This window comes from Callithrix jacchus, chromosome 11, assembly GCF_049354715.1.
Source record: "Callithrix jacchus isolate 240 chromosome 11, calJac240_pri, whole genome shotgun sequence".
Classification (NCBI taxonomy): domain Eukaryota; kingdom Metazoa; phylum Chordata; class Mammalia; order Primates; family Cebidae; genus Callithrix; species Callithrix jacchus.
This window is the reverse complement of record NC_133512.1, coordinates 54,959,319-54,975,235: the sequence shown is the minus strand read 5'-3', so window position 1 is coordinate 54,975,235 and position 15,917 is coordinate 54,959,319. Positions and strand designations below refer to the sequence as shown.

General features: G+C 33.4%; 2 protein-coding genes across 13 annotated transcripts in view; one reads left to right on the top strand and one right to left on the bottom strand.

Annotated features, from left to right (window-relative positions):
* The window catches only part of CASD1 (CAS1 domain sialic acid O acetyltransferase 1), a 135,905-nt gene extending 122,883 nt beyond the window's left edge, over positions 1-13,022 (top strand). Inside the window, exons 19-20 of the transcript XR_013523942.1 lie at positions 8,375-8,533; positions 10,704-13,022. The gene's annotated coding sequence lies outside the window, so the exon portion shown is untranslated. The remainder of the gene's footprint in view (positions 1-8,374; positions 8,534-10,703) is intronic.
* The window catches only part of SGCE (sarcoglycan epsilon), a 75,938-nt gene that overhangs the window by 39,940 nt on the left and 20,081 nt on the right, over positions 1-15,917 (bottom strand). For 8 of the 12 annotated variants that reach the window (XM_009002419.5, XM_009002421.5, XM_009002420.5 and 5 more), the window contains 3 exons: positions 9,240-9,362; positions 7,457-7,614; positions 2,403-2,475 (listed from right to left, as the gene is read on the bottom strand). In XM_009002419.5, coding sequence (XP_009000667.1) covers positions 2,403-2,475; positions 7,457-7,614; positions 9,240-9,362 — 354 coding nt within the window. The remainder of the gene's footprint in view (positions 1-2,402; positions 2,476-7,456; positions 7,615-9,239; positions 9,363-15,917) is intronic. The other 4 variants (XM_009002424.5, XM_002751592.6, XM_035253857.3 and 1 more) reach the window with 1 other exon arrangement.

Below are 15,917 nucleotides of genomic sequence, written 5' to 3'. Positions count from 1 at the left end.
GTCTGCTACTGCTTCTCACTAGCACACCTTCCAAACCCCTTATTTAGACAAAGAGCCCTGCTGCCAATTTCCAATCCTACAGTTGTCTAACAGTTTTGTATTAGTATCTACTTGACCATGGGTCTCAACAACATATTGAGATGCCTTGAGTACTCTGTATCTGTAGCACTGACACTAGATTTGAGAAGGAAGAAGTTCAAACTATAGACCAAGCTTTCAGTTTGCAGGGACTCTCACACCTGCCAGAGTTTTGAGTCCCTTTGAGAGCACAATGGCGAGGTGAGATAGTCCAAAGCCACTGTAGTATAACTTTATAACTATAATGATGAATTCTCAAGGAGGAAGGAAACTCTTCAATTATTCTGCTCATTAAAAGTATTCCAATTCTACAGGGGCAACTTAGATAGTATGCAAGAATCCAATCACCACTGTGGTCAAGAACAAAAATCTCCCTGATCAAAACATAAATACCCACCAAAAGCCTTCAGGGAGTGGGAGAGTGGACAGGGAGTCTTCTGTCCAGGCCCACAGAATTGGCACTTGGACTTGCTTTTCATATATGAAGGTCATTTAAAATTTTTAACTGCACATTTGTTGTCTACAATTGATACTGGTAAACACCTGGGGAAAAACATTCATTTAAAGGGGTTTAAGTTTTAAAGCAATCTCTCCATATGTATGTTTACTTTTACAGAAATTCCTTCTTTCGTATGCTATAAAAATAATTTTTAACCCAGCCTTGACTGTATTATTATGAATTCTATATTAGTAGGTTCTGATAAAATGTTTGGTGTTGACCAAGCATGGTGGCTCACACCTGTAATTCCAGCACTTTGGGAGGCGAGGCAGGCAGATCATGAGGTCGGGAGTTCACGACCAGCCTGATCAACATGGAGAAACCCCATCTCTACTAAAAATACAAAATTAGCTGGGCATTGTAGCATATGCTTGTAATCCCAGCTACTTGGGAGTCTGGGGCAGAATAATTGCTTGAACCTAGGAGCTGGAGGTTGTGGTGAGCTGAGATCATGCCATTGCACTCCAGTCTGGAGTCTGGGAAACGAGCGAAACTCCGTCTAAAAAAAAAATAAAAACAAAAACAAAACCATTTTCTTGTTTGCTTATTTGTTTTTAGTTGCACTAGTAAATAGAAGCAAACATTCCCCAATCAAGAATGCACAATTGTTTTCTTGTTTTGAGAGGAAAAAAATTCTGAATCAGTTTCCCTCCTGTTATCGTCATGAATTATATCTAACATAACACATATAAATCTGTGATTTATAAATCTTAACTACAGGCTGGGCACAGTGGGTCATGTCTGAAATCCCAGCACTTTGGGAGGCCAAGGCAGATGGATCACCTCAGGTCAGGAGTTTGAGACCAGCCTGGCCAATAAAGTGAAACCCTGTCTCCACTAAAAACATAAAAAATTAGCCAGGCGTGGTGACAGGCACCTGTAATCCCACCTACTCCAGAGGCTGAGGCAGGGAGAATTGCCTGAACCCAGCAGGTGGAAGTTGCAGTGAGCCGAGATCACAGCATTGCACTCCAGCCTGGTTGACAAGAACAAGACTCCATGTCAAATTAAAAAAAAAAAAATTTTTAATTAACTACAAAGTATTTGGTGGTATTTTCCCAGTCAACTGATTTTAAAAAAGGGTCAAAATATTTGAGAGTAAAATTCTTGGAATACTTCCTTATCCCTAACATTCAAAATTCTTAGGAAATCATTCACAATTTGAGCTTTTGAAACTTTAAATTGCTGATAGACTCTACAAATTACTAATACATTATTAACTATTTAGGAAAGAAATTGTTATAGTTTATATAACAATTTGTTATATTATTATAACTATAGCCCTAAATTATAGTTTATTTCCATTTTCCAGCAACTCTGTATTATCACATACACTTAGACTATTACTGTAGTAAATTTTTAAAAAAAATAATAAAACCAGCTAGTATTTTTTTTTTGAGACAGGGTCTTGCTCTGTCACCTAGGCTAAAGTGTAGTGTTGCAATCACAGCTAATAATTATTGACTGTGCACTTTGTGATCAGCTCTGTGATAAACACATTTCAAGCCTTAACTCGTAGAATCCTTACCCCATACTTATAAGAGAAATGATATTGTTAATCCCATTTTAAGTTGATGAAAAAGGCTTAGAGAAGTAAGGGGCCTATCTGTTTGACTTCCTATCTGAGCTTTTCACCATCATAACACACCATGATACTTTATAACAAATTAGACATTGCTTAGTTTTCTTTTCTATGTCTTATTATTTCATCAGTTATATTAGGTATGTGGCATTTTAAAATTCTTAACTACATTTTACATAGTTTAAAACAATGAAATACTTCTTGTAAATAAGGAAATGATCATCAACATATTTTCATACCTACCTTCTGCAGACATTATATTAATTATCAAATTATGCCTTGCAGTCTCAAAGGTGCGCCTATTGTAGGCAGTTATCTATTATAAAAGGAAAACCATATTAAAGAAGTGAAATCTTCTTTGTAAAATGAAATTCATTAAGTATTAAAATGAAAACAAATTGTTGTTCTTTCCATTTTCATTACTTGTTGATATACTTACAGTATATTCCTTCTCTGGGCAATGAGAGCTCAGAGCCTTTAGCAATATGATGGGGAAATAAATAATTAGTCAGGTCTACTTAATGTGCTGAAACAAAAAGTTAAAATCAGAATGGCTCTTTCATAGAAGGCCATTAAGCGCTGGTAGCAACGCAGATGCATCATTAGTAAATGTATTAACCATTATGAATTACTTACTGGTGATGTTCTAAGATTTCAAAAAAACATAAACAATATATTTTTGTACTTTTAAATGGAGTTTAATAATTATAATGGAAAGTACACTTTAAAACAAGCACATCTTTGTGTTTTTCGCATTTAGTACTAAACTGCACACCGATCAGTCAAAAAATGTCATAAATAAACCTTTGGAAATCACATCTCACTTATGATGGGAGTAAAGTAGTAAGGATCATAGTCCATAAAGCTTATGGAACATGCTCAAAAGTACAAATCAATCCCTTCAAACAGTCAAATATTAGTAAACATTTGCAGAGTCAATAGACTTACATCAAAGTCAATTCAGAAACAGCCAGTACAAACAACACACAAAGCAAAGGCCAACAACAGGATACGGCTTCAAAACGTTAAGGACTATTTAACTCTATAACAGATATTAAATCATTCGGACACATCTGCAGTACCTCAAAAAAAAAAATAACCAAATGATTGTGTCCAAGTCTTAGAATCCCAGCACTAAACTTCTGGCAATGATTGCAGCTTGAGGTGACACTGAGACAAAAGAGTAGGATAAAACTGACTTCAACTAAAAATAAATATTCCTTGCATTTTAAAACAAGTATCGAAGATTTTTATACATCCCATATGAGTGTCAAAAAAAGGTGCAGTTATTAAAAATACTGAGAACAGTAAGAATTTTGAAATAAATAATTCCAAACCTTTAACAATGTTTAAAAGGTATATATTTTGAAAGGCATATAACTCCATAAAGTTAAAAGAAAACCTCTCTCCACAATTTGTCAAATTTCCATTAAATTTAATTATTTCCTTGCTGCTATCTGTTGGGACACATGATCAATTAATTTCACACCAAACATTAAAACTAAGACTAGCCATTAAACAAACCAGGAACTTTTGCTCAAATGAAACATGAAATATGCAAAATACATTTTGAGGAACTTCATCTTTTGAAACATTTACCCTACAAAAAATTTAATCACATTTTCAATAAAAAGTATCAGTCCTCTACTATTTGTTACAATATCATGAAGCTTCAGCTCAGGAAAAAGATGTAGATGTTTTCAAATTAATAGCAATATTTTTATGGCTAGCCTTCCCTTAATCATCACAAATTTCATTATTATAAGTTTCATAAATTCCAATAAATTTCTTTATTTTAAAATAATGCAGACTATTGAAGGGAGTGAAGAATATTTTGTATCAGGAAGAAGAATTTTATTATCTGGTTTTATAGTTGATGCTTAATTTTAACAGCTATAACAGAATGTAGTCCTTTTATAACTTCCAATGAGACACTTAACTGCTGTACTAGCCTCAGATTTTACTAATGATGATGTGAAACCTTCAAGGCAGAAGATTATGTGTGTTTCTATGTGTGCATGCTTTATATTTGATTTCCCAATTTCTAAAATAGAGCCAATCTATTTTAGACACTTAAAATATAAATTTTCAGATAAACATCTATTGAATGAATTAGACTTATATGATTAAATATTATATATTTAAGATATGAAAATTCCTTGACTAACTTAATAGAATAATATTTAAAAATACCATACCTGTTACTATAAATGAATGTAAATATGAGCTATTTACAGATAAATCATATGGTAAACTTTCATTTTTATTGTTTTAATATATTTTTTACATATTAATAACACTGTATGTTAAAGTATATAATGAATGCACTCATAATGAACTCTTATGAAACCACCTCCGTATATGTATTTCTCTCTTAGCCTAAGCCCTTGCCTCTCCCCAACCAGAAGTAGTCATTTTGGATTTGGTGTTTAATAATCCATTTATTTAAGATACAGTTTTATTATAATTACGTGAATGCTTAAAGCATATGGTTTAGATGCTTGTTTTTGAGTTCTACCAAAATGGCAAGCTATTATATGTAGTCTTCTAGTACTTTCTTTTAAATTAAACATTGTGTTTAAAACATTTATCCATATTGCTGGGCAAGCTTAAGTTCATTGTTGCTCTGAACATTCACTGTTGTGAATAGACCAAGATTAACACATTCTCTTACTGATAGACTTTTGGATCTCTATTGTTTTGTGGCTTTCCAGTGTTGTGCTATATAAATGTTGCTTGATGAGCATGATTGTACGTGTCTCCAGGAGGGCCATTCACAAGTACTTCTTTGGGACATATTGCTAGAAGTAGGACTGCCAGATCATGAGGTACAGGGATGCTCAACTATATGAGATATTCAGTACTGCTTTCCAAAATCGTTATGCCAACTCCCACATCCATCTGCAATAAATTTTACTGATGGCAAAATTTTCATTGTGATCTCAATCTGAATATTCTTCATTACCCATAAGAGTATGCTACTTAAGTTTATTGGCATTTGTGTCTCCTCTTTAGTGAAGTATCTGTTTCTTATTTAATTGCAGGATTTAGTTTTCATTTTAGATACTCTTAGTCAGCTATATGTATTGAAAATATCTTTTCCCAGTTTGTGACTTGTCATTTTAAATCATGCTCTGGTTTAATGGTTGATGAACAGACACAAATTGCATATAGTTAAATTGATCAATTTTTTTCTCTTAAATAAAAATATTTAGGTCTTAAGAAATCCTTCCCTATCTATAGGTCAGAAAGAGATTTTTCTACATTTTACATAATTGTTTAAAATTTTGCATTTTACATGTAATCCTTAATCTACCTAGATTTGAGACCTGGCATATATTCTGTTATATTTATTCCTAGTTCCTCAACATTTTTGCTGCTATAAAAGTAATATTTTTTAAAAACGTGTGTTTTCTCAATACTGGCTATTCATGTATAGAAACGTAACAACATATTGATCCCATAGTTCACTGCTAGCCTTTCTTAAGATTCTTAATATTCTATAGACTATTTATATCATTGATGGTTTCCATTTCTTCTTTTTAATCCTTATGAATTTAATTTCTTTTTCTTTCTTTACTGTACTAGCTCAGACTTCCAATATGTTCTATAATAAACAGAGTCATTCTTGTTTTGTTCCTGAATTTAAATGAAATTTCTCTAACATTTTACTATAAAGAATGATGTTCGTTATTACTTTTGGTAAAATCTGGCAAATTAAGGAAGTATATTCTATTCCTAGTTTGCTAAGAGCTATTTTTTCTTATCATGAATAGGTAGTAAACACTTTTTCGGAACTATTAAGGCAATTATGTTGTTTCTCCTTCTTTAATCTGATAATGTGGTAAACTGCATTTACGTATTTCTTTTATAGCTTTTACTTAATATTTTTAAAAATTAATTTGACAATAGTTCAAACTAACTTGCTTCTTCTAAGTACATTTCTATCTTACAGCTACACTGCCTTAAGGAATAAGATTTATAGATAAAAATCACTGAACAGTTAATTCAAACTTCAATTCCAAATCAGTGGCCAATGTGGAAGCTCATATCCACAGTTCACGGCTGACTAAAACGTCAGGGAAAGACCCATAGGATGTAATCCTCTGAAAGTTTGTAACTGATAGACAACATGTCATCTGGGACTTGTACAAGCTCCTAGCAATTCCACTGGCAGTTTCTATGCTGTTGCCCTGGTCACCACCAGTAAATCCTTATGGGATTGGACAGTTAAATTAGAATCTAAGTTTCTCGGGACATCAAGACCTAAAACTATGGTAGGACTCTCCTGTCATTAATTGACATTATAATTCTTATTTTTGGGGGTACAATAGTGAGCCACTTTTAGCTTTTACATCTATTCATTTTTTTAAGTATTATATGAATTCCCACTAAAGATTCAATGTAACAACTCTTTTGTTGTTGCTGTTTTAATTTATAATATCTCCCAGGTATGATTCTAGGTGCTGGTGAAGACCTGATGAATAGTAACATCACCATCACTTCTAGAATAAAGGCTAAACACATCAGGATGGCTTACAGAACCCTCAAAGATCTGCCCCTACCAACATCAACATCTCCCATTCCCATCATTTGCCTACTGGGGTACATCTTATTCCAGCCACACTTATAGTTCTCTGAGACCATGTAGCTTTTCTTATACTTCCAAGATTTTGATGTGTTATTTCCTCTGTCCAAGATGGCCCTCATTCTACTTTGTGAAGTAAATTCTTTACCTTCTTACAACTCTGTGTCAAACAGCCCCTTCTTACTATAGCAGTTATTATTGTGTTGGCTAAGTATTGTTTGCATCCCAGTCCTCCAACCCCTGAATGGTAAGACATGGCAAGACTCACCTGTTACTTATCATTCTAACCCTAAGCACCTATGACAATGCTTGGCACATAGTAGGGGTATATAAGATGTCTGTTGAATGGTTATGTTTCAATGAACATAAAACTTCAATTCGAAATACAGAGCAAATAAGTATATCAAGTCTACAATTATTTTCTCAAATAGAATTCATATAATAACTATTTCTTTTAAATATAATTTTTTTACCAATTTAGTTTGTCATTTTTAATATGAAAGCTGAGACAAAAACTTTAAAAACAGAAAAGAATGGCACATTTCTAAATGTTATCTACTGTGCTTCCATGCACAAAATATTAAAAACCACAATCAGAGAACTTTAATTTCAACACTTAAAACCAAATTACCACACACACACACACACACACACACACACACCACACACACGCACACACACAGTTTTGCTCTTTCCAGGTATAAATTACCTCAATGATTGTTGGTTTTCCCACATTTTCAGCTGTTGGAGACCCATATAGGACTCCATCACTATATGGTGTCCTTTGGATATATCGAAGCCATCCAGGTCGGTCTGGGTAACCCATTAAATTTGTATTAAATGTTATGGGATCATTACTGATCTCGCCTAGATAAGAAACAGAGAATTAAGACATAAGACAGTTATTTTCACACATGTTGCTTTGGTAGTTTCAATCAAAACACTCTAAAATTCTTTTCTTACATTTGTAGCTAACTATATACACACATACAAAACCCATCTGGGAATTTAGATTAGGGCCCCACATTAAAAAAAATCCTTTTGGTTGTTTATTTGTCTCAAAATCTGATGCAACAAAGAAAGTGGATTAATACAATTTTCTTGGACATATATTTTTGGTCACCTAACAGTGAGATAGTTCTGCCAGTGAGACAGCTATCTTTCATGAAAATTCCCTAATCATGCTGATGTACTCATTCTTTTGAGAAATACTCCATTCATCAAACTCTGAACACTATCATATGAGAAGTAAATATATTCCAAAATTTAAAAGTATCATCAAAACAAAAATAATGCAATTTTAAAATACTGGAGGATAGGATGAAAAAGATGTTACAAATCCATAACAAGTGTACTAATGACAACATTTATTAATAACAAGCAATGACAGCATCATTTATTAGCAAATCCCTGGCCCTGTGTTAAATGTTTTACAAGCCCTATTTCATCTATTTTCACACATACCTATGAACCTACTACTACTATTAGCCCTAATTTTATTGTTGGAATATGTAATTTTCCACATTAAGTTACTTCTCCATGGTCATAGTAAATGGTGAAACTGTAATAGCATTTAATCCTGGCTGACTCCAGAAACTATGCTCTTAACTACATGCTTTTCTTTCAGAATGTTAGAGTTGCTTCTCAGAAGGTTGAGCCATATAGTTTTGCAAACGTGGGATGCCTCATAAGAAAACATTTTTTAAAAATAATTGATGAAAAGACTACCTCTTCTTCTTGAATACCATTATGCACATGGCTAACTATATTGTAAGAGAGTTTTCAGGTACAGTATTCATCATGTAATATTTAAAAAGAATAGTTATATCAATTCTAATGCTAAAAACATATTCTTACACAATATAATTTTCAAAAAATACGTTTTTATTTGCTACTTAAGAAAGAGTTATAATAATATGTCTTCTCTTGCTATTCTTTGTGTATCTTCATTAACCTGATGACATTTATGATCATTTAAAATAACATATTTAAACCAATAGTGAATTAAATAAGACTTCATAATTATTATCACTTAAAAGGAAAAAGTAATCTCCATAATATTATGAAGTTATACAAAATTACTCCTATTATAAAAGCTTTTTAAAAATTCTTACCTAGAGCCGTTTTTATTCTCCTCTACAGCATATGTATAGTTTTCCAAAAATCAGTGTGCTATGTGAGAACTAGGTCTTAATATGGAAAATTATAAGTTTACAGCTATAATTATTTCCATGAATATAGGTAGATCACTTTTCAGAGACATAACACTCAAGACTGAAAATCCAGAAATACACTTTCTTTAAAATTCAAAAATAAATTTGTCTGTCATTAAATGTCTAATCTGAAAATGAGAAATCTCCTACAATTTATCACATATTCAGATCATTTGAAATAATGTTAATGATATTTTATCATATATTGTCTGGATTATGCAAATTAAACAAAAAATTTAGTAAGTTAACTACTTTTTTTTTTCCTTACAAAGAACATACCAGGTTTGGGGTAAGGTGGAAATTCCCCCTTAAAATATTCTCTTTCCAAAACATGAACAAAGAGGACACCTGCTGATGGATATACATTCCGATCGGAGTGTACCTTGCAGAAAATAGTGTACACTGAAAACAAACAGAAAGACAAATAATAAGATATTCCCTTGATATTTCAGCTTACACCGTTTATAAAGAGGGGTCCTCACTATGTAGACATTTCTGGGAAAACTGAAGCAACATGCAACGAAATTGTTAATAACAATTGTTTTAAATGGAAGTGATTTCAGGACAAAATGGGAAAAAATTCTTCTGATTTGTGTTTAGAGCCTTTTCAAACACTATATAGACAAAATTAGGCACATAGACAAAATAATGAAGACATCATATCATTTTGGTAATTTCTTTTTACTTGGATGTTATTATCAACAAAATATATCATGAGAACTGACCAGCTACATAATTGCTACAGATTTTTTTTCTTCTTTCCTTTTCTTTAAAGCAAAGTACATAGAACAATTTTTAAGTAGTAAGAATTCATACTGTACTAATTGTTTTCTAGATAAAACATGTCAGACTATATAACACTATCAATACATGTAATGTGGCTTTCATGAATACTTATAAAAATGCACTGGATGCTTTTTCTGCATCCTAAATAAGCAATAACAATTACATAATAAAATTCAGGCCAAATAATTTATTTAAGTGAAATGAGCAAATTTCATGATTTACCAGTTACTTAAGACTTATCATGTGAGTACATTAAAATGGCCAATTGTTTTGATTAGTTTCCACCTATTGTTTTTGCTCTGCTAGCATCTTCTCCACTAACATATTATTGCCATTACTCTCATCACTTCTACAATCTCTTTTGGGCTTTTATTTTCCTGATTGGCTAGTGGCTGTAATTTTTAGATAGATAAACCCTCTCAGCCAGTTCTTTCAAGTCATTGGTGGATCTGTAAATATGATAATTAACCTTAAGAACCCCAAAGCTGCTCACTCCAAGCTCAAAACTTAACTAAAAGCCTTGGATAGCAAGATCACTGACATTACATTTTTCAGCACAAAAATAAAAACTCCAAAAAACGTTTCTTTATCTGTGAAAACGTATCCCTGCAGTTCTGTAGATGGCCACCAAAAAAGGGGGAACTGAGCTAAGATATTTGGCTTGTACCTTTGTGACTCTACAGCTTTACTCCTAAAAACACAACATCAAAGGCTGAGTAACAGAGGGAAGGAAGCTACAGGTTATGTTTAAACTAGGTATGTAGAGAGACCTATTCTTTCCTGAGTTGTTTTGTACTAGTATTCATAAGTGATTTTTCTTGTGGCATTTACAGTACCCAACTTCTACTCAAGAACAATGTATTTACCAGCAGGAATAATCCCAGTCCCCAAAACAAGAATGGATGAATCACAGAAAAATAGTAAAGATGAGAATTTTATACTTTGTTTTTTTACCAGTTTGATACGACAATGTACCCTGAAAGTGAGGTGCTATGAGGAATATGAAGATGAAAGCAACCCTGCCACTGCTTTCTAGGAGTTCACCATCAGGTTTGGGAGACCAGCATCCACCTAATTTGGTATTATCCCAGAGGTAAAACTGCTTTGGCAACACCTGGAAATACGGGAGGAGCAATTAAGGTTGGACAGATCTGGAAAAGATTTATGGAAGAAGTGGAATCCAACATGGCTCTTAAAGTACTACAGTAGTAGGATTCCGAAACTCAGAGATGTGGAATTTGGGCATTTCAGTAGTAAACATACATGTAAGTACAATACTGAATACTGTGGGGGCCTTTCAGGAAAGGGAATTAAGCCAGTAATGCTGGATCCTGGGGTAGATTTAAGGTAGGAGGAGGCAAAACTGGGAAGAAAAGAAGAGTCAAATAGGGAGAGTTTTGAACTCCTGCTAAAAAGTCATTTCACTCTATATCAAAGTGTTTAAGTTCTGGATCCCAATCCTACATCTAAATCAGAGAACATTTCAAATAATCTAAAGGAATCTCTTTAGAGTTTATCCAATTATCTAAATTATTCTTTCTAGAGAGTAAAAATACCTCAAAGTATAGCACTTAGTTTTATTTACCTTGCCATTTTCCTGCAGCTAGAAGAGAGTCTAGTGTATTTGAATAATTGTATCAATGCCTATGGAATGGATGAGTGCATCATAATACAAAGTATGGCAGAGGCAAACACAAATTTTTTTCTATTAGTGAACTAAATCTATATAACATTTAAAGAGTAGCATCCTGTAGATTATCATCCTTCACTGACATTCTAAACAAAGAGTCTCCCTTAGTATTTGCTGCTATAAGGTGGTAAAAGCTAGCTTACAAAGCAAAATGAAAGGCTGTTCATATTAAATAATACTGAAATGATTCAATTTTCTACATTGCCCTCCACATGTCCTGAAGTGGAACCATTAAAGAAAGGGTACCTGCCACTCCATATCATCTCACTTCAAGAACTTGCATAGAACATCTCAGTTTCTGCTTTTGCAAAAAATATTTCTGCAATCTACAGAGCCAAGACACATCTACGATGGCCCTCCTGGGTTTGAAGATGACAAGCACATTTCTTTATTCATGTGTACTCAATTGCCTTTCAGCAATCTGCTGAACTGCATACTTGCTGGTCAGTTACCTTGGCAACTCCACAGTAAAGGCTGCTTCACTTTAAGAATAGTATGCCATTCACTTTGAGAAAAACATGATACAGATGTATGACACATTCATCATCTAGAAATGGAAAATGACTAAGCCACTATGTTTTGTTTGTAAAAATAATACTTCCTTTCTGTAGCATCAGTTTAAATTACAGGCACCCACACAACATTTTAGAGCAGTGCCCTTTGCCTTTCCCTTTCCCATTTGTTACTTGCAAAACAAATAACTCTTCAACAGAGGCGATTTGGGCAGTATTTACACCTATGTTTCGTTTCAAAAACAACACATGACACAGAGAATTCGAAGCTATAGGTTCTTGTTCTAAACATGAGCTATATAAATAATGCTGATGGGGTCTGCTCCAACACCCACAGAAGCTATTACTAACAGTTAACACATGTTGCACTCAGAAATGCCTAGGCAGTACTCACAAACTATAAGCTTAAAGCACGTTGTTTTCCTTAAGAGCAAGTTTTGAAAATCAAATTTAAACATGCTAAGAATCCACAACACTAATATGTAATAATCTCTGAAATATACATGCGTACGTACAGTGCCATGCTAATCAAGCCAAGGTCACAGGGTCTGGCCTCTCTGTGTATTGCATGGTTTTGCAATCTTCTATGGCTGCAAATCCATTACCTCTGCAAACATATGCCACTAGATACAAATGAAACTTGAAACCTATGGGTTGCTAAATCCATGCAATTCTATCATCATTAATGGGAAAAACAAACCAAAAGTCCAACCCACAAGAGGTCAAAAACATCATTTCCAAACAGCAAGGATTGCTAGATTAACAAAGATTAAAAACTTCTGAAGACAGGTAGTCATAAGGAATAGAATTTTTTAAGTAATAATTATATATCTGAGTAGAAAGAGCCAAAGGAGTACATAAGCAAGTAGATGGGATCATTATCTCACTCTCCCTAAACATAGCTCCAATGTCTGTTATCACCGTGTTAACAAAACCTTGCTCACAAAACTGTTATCTGTATGTTTCATTCACAGGGTATAGAATCTGCAGCCATTGCAACAACTCTATATTATGTGACAGCACACAGAGCCCAGAGTCAAATAACAGACCATGATAGTAGCACAAAAAAAAAAAGGAACCTCATGCTAGCTAAACAATGTCTTGTCTTCCTTTATTAATAGTCCAATGGAAACTTTCTCTCTCCATGATGAAAATATAAGGGTTTGCTTGTGTGTGCTTACTTACAATTACCTTCAAAGCTAGTTTCAATGTATTTAGTAAACATTAAATTTTGAAAGTATCATGGTGGTATGTTGCTAATGAATCCACAGCATATAACTTCACAATTCTCACAATGATTATTCTTAATGGCATATTAATAAGCACAGGCACACACACAGCCCCTTCGCTACAAAAATGTCCAGAGAACACTTGCCAGCCCTTTTTCTGCATCACCAAGAAAAATTACATGGCTATAAAGATAAAATAACCACTAAGTATTAGACCCTGCAAGTTCGAGCTAGTTTTAAATCTTAAAGCCATCTCTCTTCTGAAATCTTTGAGAAGAAAGTCAAAAAGTATCATCAATATATATGTCCAGGTGACTTTTATTAGGTACCCTGTATGTTTAGGTTTCCCTTATGGTTGCCTTATCAATAAATTAATCATTTTAAAAGATCCATTTATATCATTATTTTCTAATTTTTAAGGTTTACAAGGATATTGTAAAATCTGTTTACCAGAACCCCATGCAATGAATTGTTCCACAGAGCTAATTTTTCTGAAGTACTCTGCAGTCGACCCTTTTCCGTGATGGTATAAGATCATCATTTTGTACATCAATTATCGTACTCTGCTCTAGTATAGGGTGATACCCTTAAGAACTGTCTGGTTGCCTTGTCATTTACTGATCACACTGTGGGTCCTGGTCTGCTAATGTTTCTTAAAGTTGTGTGTTTTATAGATTTTCTATTTTCTCTTTTGTAGGCAAGTTGTCAGCTGTCATTTCTCATTGCTATCAGTATGTTTCCCATAGAAGCTTCTCTATCCCCTCTAATTTGCTGTTATTAATCAGCTGCAGGTTTAGAAACCAGACTACCAAATTAGGTAGGGTTTCACATTAAAGTAAAAGCAAATACGTGCTGTTTAACACACATAGGGTTCTGCTAGATGTAAAACAGGAGCCTGCATTTGTAGCATCTATTTTGGCTGCCGAAAGACCGTTTTGTGGCATATTTCCTTGTTCTTGGTTGATGCAGTACACTTCTAAATAGATGACCTTACTATAATTGGGAGAGAGCCATTACTTAAGGTGATGGCAACAGAAACTCTCATAAAACACATTCACAAATAAATAGGTGTACAATTGAAAGTCTTAATTCAACCCATATATTACATAACTATGAACTATCCAATAAAAAATGGATTGAATAGATTGTATAAAATAATTACTTACATATTCAATATGTGAGAAATATACTGCATAATTTAAACAAAGAGATCTATGGATTAAATTATATATTGCCCTTAGCTATCACTAAATCAGCCTAAGAATACTGTAACACAATGTAATTAATAAGTAACTTCTTAATAAGCAATTAAAGCCTATTTCTAAAAGCACTTCAATTTTGTCAATTTGCTTCTCACATGAAGAGTTTGAGGATGGAAACTATTCATGGGGAAGCATTGAAAAAGTGTTTTAACTGAGTTTAAATTACTTAAATATGATAGTATATATTTAACAGCTGGGAAATTAGTTGTTTAAGTAATTTGAAATTAGTTTAAATATTGCCTTAACAATAAGTATTATCTAAAAAGATGTTTTGAATAAGAATGATTAAGGTTTTAAGATATGTTTAGGCTATAAAGAGAGTACTGAATAGCCACCTATCTTCTGTACCTTTTAAAATAAATTGTTGACTAAGCAACTAGGTATGATCATCCTTGATAATTGAAAATGTTAAGTACTGACAAAAATAATACTTCTTGTCTCATATTTTACAGTTTTAACATCTAAAAACTCTTTTGAGACTCTATACACATGAACTGATTACAATAGGTAAATCTCACTTGCTGTCTGCATCAAAAGAACTCATTTCAAGCTTTGCATAGCCTGATATATTTATGGATTCCTTTCTAATTTATTTTTTAACATGTTGTTAATACAGTCAAATTGAAAGTTAATTATTAAACCAGATAATTACTGTAGAGAAATATTCTAAGAGATATGAATATCCAGCCAGTTACACAACCTGTTTTTGTTTTTCTAAGATTTACCTTGTATTTTAACCAATACAACTTTATGAATCTTGGCTTTGAATCAAAGCTTTTCTCAGTAGTCTGCCCTTCACCTTTGAATTCACTCAACATCAAAGTACTGCAGGCCATTCATTCGGCAGCCGGCAGCTATTGTTTTTGTTTCAGTCACAGGTAGTCCATGCCTTCCTTGGCTGTGGAATTCATCACTGGGAAGGCATTACAGTGTCTTTGTGAACCTCATTTCTCTAAGAGATATGGCCACTTTTCTTTACATGAAGTAGGAGAGGAAACCATTACTTGAATCTTCTACAAAATCAGATGAGTTTCTTCATGAGATTTTGTTTCCAACTGAAACCCTTTACTTTTAATTTTTCCAAACTGGAACAAAACATCTTGATTTTTATGTGATTTCATGTGTGTTTTTTAAAAATGTCAATTGGAAAGAGGTAGCAAACCGCTGTTAATTGGTGACCAATAAGCTTAGCGTCATAGAATGCTACACTGAAAAGAGTTTTGTATGTCATCCTGTCTGAACATGCCAAATATATTTATTTATAAAGAGATAGATCATATTACTTCCTACATGCGTATGGCCTCTGCTTCCCACTCAACCCAGGATTCCTGACAATTACTAACAGAGTTTGTTTGCATTTGCTCTTCAGGAGAGTTCAGTCAATTTTACAGATGACAAAATTGAACCCAGAGGGACTAAGTGACTGCTTCAAACCCATAGGACCCAAAACTAGAAAAAAGGAAGAGTGGGTGCGTCAA